Source organism: Schistocerca serialis, chromosome 2 (genome assembly GCF_023864345.2).
Source record: "Schistocerca serialis cubense isolate TAMUIC-IGC-003099 chromosome 2, iqSchSeri2.2, whole genome shotgun sequence".
In the NCBI taxonomy this organism is placed as follows: domain Eukaryota; kingdom Metazoa; phylum Arthropoda; class Insecta; order Orthoptera; family Acrididae; genus Schistocerca; species Schistocerca serialis.
In genome coordinates, this window is record NC_064639.1 from 181536966 (window position 1) to 181542965 (window position 6000).

At 36.7% G+C, this 6000-nt stretch overlaps 1 protein-coding gene across 5 annotated transcripts in view; it reads right to left on the bottom strand.

Annotated features, from left to right (window-relative positions):
- The window catches only part of LOC126456889 (RNA-binding protein lark), a 126769-nt gene extending 123580 nt beyond the window's left edge, over positions 1–3189 (bottom strand). For all 5 annotated transcript variants that reach the window (XM_050092720.1, XM_050092721.1, XM_050092719.1 and 2 more), the window contains exons 1-2: positions 3036–3189; positions 2203–2363 (exon numbers count right to left, since the gene is read on the bottom strand). In XM_050092720.1, the coding sequence (XP_049948677.1) occupies positions 2203–2346 (144 nt within the window). In that variant the 5' untranslated portion in view covers positions 2347–2363; positions 3036–3189. The remainder of the gene's footprint in view (positions 1–2202; positions 2364–3035) is intronic.
- Positions 3190–6000: the final 2811 nt, after the last annotated feature.

A 6000-nucleotide genomic window follows, 5' to 3' on the forward strand; every position in this document is an offset into this window, starting at 1 on the left:
CTCTCTACACACAGTACCCATGAAATTCCAAACAGAAATGCATCAAAGAGAGTATAAGTAGGCCAAACACCAAGCATGGACTTCCTATATCACAGCTGCACCATGTGCAGTAGCACCTGTTTTCTGGCATTCTCTGGCAACTGTTCAAACAAACCTATTTCAAACAATTCATGGGAAAATATTCTGAATGGTAGTTTGAGGGCTACTTTCAAACTTTTGACACAAGATCAATTACAATGTGTGAGAATGTGCGTTGAATTTCTTAAACCACAGAGCATTTGACTTGTACTGAAAACTTAACACACTGAGGCCAATCCACTGAGAAATTCCAAGCCCAGAAGACCATCCATTTAAAATTTTACTGGTACATTTGTGTCTGATATATCCTAAAGGATATCATCATGCAGAAAAAGGACAAATATTACACATGAAAGCTTGGCTTTCTTTGTAACTATTGTATATGTACATTAATTTACACACTGTTCACACTATTTAACAGTTATGTTGCTGTTGGCTGACTACAACCTGTGGCCTATGCTGAATATCTACTGTTACTGGCAGACGATTGACAAAAGTACATTGCAATCTCTATTTCAGCAATTTCGGAACCTAATGTCCTGTATTTGGCAGAATTCTTATTTATAATTTCATAATACGAGAACACAAAGTGTACATGCTGCTGTGCACCAAAGACCATTAAAATACACGTTTTCACTGTGTTTCGTTTCATGAAGTGGCAGGAAGTTCTACATCACCAGTGTATTGAACTTTCACCAAAGGACTGGTAAGTTTCACAGCTCCAGGTGAAGGTACTGTCAATGCAGAAAACATGTATTTTCATAGGGGCAATTCAGGATTTTTCTTGTCCACCTATACACCTTGACACACACTTTAGTACAGATTATTTTAGAGTAGATTTGCCATGATGGATGACTCAAGTTTAGTCAGCATTTAGGAAAAATGTTTAAAGAGTACAGTATCTTGACCGCCATCTCCTGAAGGTAACAAAAATTTCATAAATTTGTTGCAACGCCGATGTCACAACCTTCACAATCTCCTCATCAATATCATTTGATAACCAATTTGCAGCAAAAGTAAAAAAGTAGCACTAGGTTGAACTAATTTGACAAAGCGAAGGAAAACATGAATTATTGCTAAGCGAGGGAGTACATCCAACTTCTTGTAGTACGGTGAAGGGAAGGTACTATCCCAGCATCTGTCTGGAGTGATTTTAAGGCAATCACAGAAAACCTATATCTGGATAACCGAACGCAAACTTCTGTTATCCATCCAAATGACAGTCCAATGTGTCAACAAGTGTGCAACCTTATGACAAATCGAGCTACGTTTGAAGAGCCAATGAGATTCTTATTCCTTATTTCCTTGGCTTTGTAAATGAAATTGGACGATACTTTAAATACCTGCAATCTACGGTATGCTCTTAGATACCTGCCTAACACCTCAAAAATCACAACACTCAGAAAAAAGGAACAGCCGAATACCTGTGCAACTCACTAGCTATTATATACTGCCAGCTGAATGGCTGTGACCAATAAATTGCCAACAGCTGCAAGTAACAGAAAAATCTAAAGTTGCATACGTGAAATTTTAGGATGGACTCCAGCTGGTCTTATACTTACTGTCTAGAGCTGCCTACAGAAATAGTGTACGACACCACAGAATGCAAGTATACAGTAAGTTAAATAATATTCAATGGAAGCACCGTTACATTGTCCGTGACCTCTGTTGCATGGCACCGTTGGTAACAGTTCGTGTGTTGAACGAGGGCAAGTGACCATGACAAATTACTTTTTTATAATTTTGTATTTTAAGCTGAGGTACTGTAAATCAACTCAGAAAAACAGTACCTGCAACAGCCAAGATTTTAAGAAAGTGATAATTGCGTGCAGTATACTATCACTCAGACCAACGAATAGTTGGAAACATAATTATGCATATACAGCAAGTACCTTCAGTTCTTCCTCATGACTACAAACTATATACACTTCAGACTTACCTTAAATCGTTCCAGTTAAAGCCTCAAACTTGCAGATCGTAGAAAACCCATCTAATGCAAACACTTTTCATAGTACTATTTACAACTACTGAATTATAACAGCACTTGGTTCGAATGCATCAAATTTATGAACAGATTTTACTATACATTAGTGCTTAACTCAGCCACATAAATCTGATACTTACCACGAATCCATAATTCTTCACCACGTCACATTCTACGACTTTTCCATATTTTTCAAAAAGTGGCTTAATATCATCCACAGTAGTTTTGTCAGCCAAGTTGCCGACGAATATCTTGAATGTGCCTACACTACTGAAGCCTGGCATTTTGAGTGGCACCAGACCTGTAACAACAGTTTCAAAACATGTAATACAAGCCCAGGTTGTATTACCGTAACTCGAAACCGAAGAATGTTTTAATAGTGGAACCAATTTTACTCGGCGCAAAGTATAAAAAATATACTAGCAAATACATTACCAAAATCGTAACATGCTATTCTATGCCTTCCGCGTTTGCCTTGCACGGTGCCATAAACGCCATTCAAATTCCCACCCGGTGAAGTAACCTTACTGCCACAATTGCCAACGTAACATCACCAGCTACTAAACAATCATAATGCAACTCATCTTAACACAACTTACCCACTCGTCTACCGATTTTGAATTAGAACTGCCTTACAATTTTCCAAAAACACACACCGTATCTCCAATGGCGTTCCTGTAGCATCCAGAACAATTAAAATGGCGCCTGCGGGGTAATGCCCTCAATAACGAAATTTTAAAATTAAAGATTACTACCTATACACATAAATGTAACTGCAGTAAACTCTCTAGCACTTCCACTCACATAACAGCAAAATCTAATCTTATAAATATTGATCATACTTCAAAATGCGGCCTACCGCTCCACCACGAGTATCACTGCCTACACGAATTACCAATTACAACACACTGACAAAAAGTAATAAACAAATTCAATAACATAAATATTCAATTCCATATTAAGAAACAGTTACCAGCTTATGAGACGCTAATACTCGGCAATATTTGAGTATCAGACCCAAACAAGACGATGCCGCAATGGCGCTTCCTCCTTCCACTACGTACAAGACACCAGAGGAGAAAATGGCGTAGTGACGACAGACAGCGTTCATCAATTTGAGCCAAAGATAAACTACAATCGAAGAGAAATATCCGCACGAAACCAACTGCACATTAATACGCACCACGTAGAAACCATCTGAGCAGTTCTATTGACTGAATTGTTTCTAACAAAAAGGCAACAATATAAAAAGGACATAAAAACTATATAAATGGCCAAGATACAGGCAGTTTTCACACATTAATTTACTCTGAGAGATGCAGGGCGACCAAGACGACTAGCGAAACTCAGGCAAATTCATACTTGCCATTACGTCACGCTAAGTCATGTCAAAACATACAACAATGGGCCAACTGTACAATCTCGGGTTAAATCCAGTGGTAGCTAACCGAGGAATAGACTAACCACGGGATAACAAGTTGGAACAAGATGGCGACGAGTAAAATACGTTCAGTAAATAGTGTACAAATAAAACTATGTAAATGCCAGTGTCTTGTGTGTAAAATGCAAAACGTTTTGCCAGAAATGTGTAAGTGCTTGCAGCGCTTATGCAATTAAACTAAAAAACGTACGTCCCATAACTACAAGTTGGAAAACAAAGCAGACTCGTACCGGTAATGAAGAGGATCAGACAACACTGTGTAATTACAGCACGAGATTTCGAGAAAAAATGAAATTATAGATGTGCTTAAACATGAAAACTGTGGCCTCTTGAAGAAACTTAAAACGCTGGAATCTAAAGTTAGTAAACTTCAACTCGCTACCCAGAAAAATGAATACAATGAACAGTGCAAAATTACGCGCGAAATGAGGAACAGAACAGTGATCGAAAAATGTAAGCAAACAGGCGAAACACATCAGAATGAGAACCTACAGTTCATAGTCGATAACTATTCGATAAAAAATGCGAAAAATCAACAAAGCTGAGCTGGTGGAAACAGTGTGAGTACTAAAAACAAATTGGAAAAGACGAGTGGAGGTATGAAAAACTGTTCTGTCTCATGTGGTTAAATTATTTATGTACTGAATCAATCTTACTGTTATGTAACATGTATTTGAAATTGCGCAGTAATGTACAAAGTAAGCTATATCCCATATCAAAAAATGTTTGATGGATGGATGCTTAACAAATAAATAAATAGACTTGGAGGTGCACTGTTCAATACCATTTCACTGCCCAGTTAATATTTCCCAAAATAGCGTTCCTATTCAGTTTAGTTGGCAACAAGTTAAGAGCACACAGAGTATTTTCGCCTACATAATTTCGTATTTACTTTATTCGTCGTCTGCAAAAATAGCATGTCTAACATCAAGTGATAAGCGTTCTAGATCGCAAAATTGCTCCTTGAGGATATTTTGAAGCTGGTAGATACTGCAGACGAGTATAAAAGCGCAGTAGAAAACATAAAAGCTTTTGCGGTCTCATTCAATGAAAACATTAGTGTAAAACAGTTAACTAAGTTTGCTGGGCACTTGAATGTATAACAATATACGATTTATCGTAAAATTAGTTAAAGGATCAGGTATTTGTTGTTTGACCAGTAAGAGATCTTTTTAGATTTCTGAATAAAGTATGGGAAAAAGTACGCAACAGTTTTGATTCATCAACATCTTCACACAGATCAACAGACCTAAAACAGGTATACATATTTTCCTCCCAAGAAAGAAATAAGTAAATATTACGCCTAGAAAACGCAGCAGTGGCGCCTCGTATGTGGAATGTAAGTTCCAAGTTGTGTAAATCAAATTTACAATTTGATAAAGATTGCCAAGGAAAGGATGCCGCAGTCCAAGTAAGGATATAATATAAAAGCAACTGTGAAACGCTGCCTGCTTAGTGAAACAGTTGGTATTTTCAGAGTCTAAAACTATGTCAACACATATATATCATTGAGACTGATTTGGCTGACAATCCTGTGTGGTGTTACTGGCTAACTTGCAGTTGTATTTACGTCTTAGAAGGATTAAATCATTGCAGCAGCAAGGGGTTTCTATAAAAAGTATCTTTGCTGAATTACTTAACATTGTGCATCCACTTTTGCAGTTATTTGGCATACATAAATCTTGTTTCTTTGATATGATTATTAATAAATATATTTAGCGTAAATGTGAAGTATAAGATGCCAACATTTACATTAAACAACCATTATCTTTTTTATAATCCTGGGATAGAAATGTACCTCCGGCAAATATCCAAACTGGAGGCTGTTATAGTATCCCACCCTAAGTGTTTGAGGAACAGTAGCTATTTCATACATACTTTTGACTTCTGCAATCATCTTTAGCAACTGTATATAATCTTGGAGGGAAGGGGAAGTAACTGGAGGCATGACACTGTCATTGCGTTCTTCCTTTTCTACAGTCATCTCAGCATAAAACTGTCAGTTTTGCTTTCAGAATAAAAATATCAAGAATTAGCAGAGTTGGGGGTGCTGCTTCAAAAGTAGCATGACAAGAACTGTATTGGTTGAAAAAAAAGCAAAATTCTAAATTGAGATCAGAATATACAAATAAAACGAATGATTTCAGAATAAAAGTACATTATTCCATATACATGTGTTTATTTTCTTTTCACTTAATTGTAACAGAGAACTGAAATAATTAACAAAACTGTCTCTTATGTACGTTGTCCAATGTCACACAGATTCTTTTAATAATTCTACTAGCTGTCCCCTTGTCAGTACCAATGACGTCTCCAATGACGTCTCCAATGACAGAAAAAAATCACAGAGACAAATATTTGAATGTCAATAGTAGCTACTTCTTGGTGGAACAGTCATTTCCTAAAGAAAGAAAAAAGAATAACATAATTTGTTTGTCACTTCAAAAGAAATTTAAAAACAATACTTGCTAGCCACTCCTTCCACTGTTATGGTTAT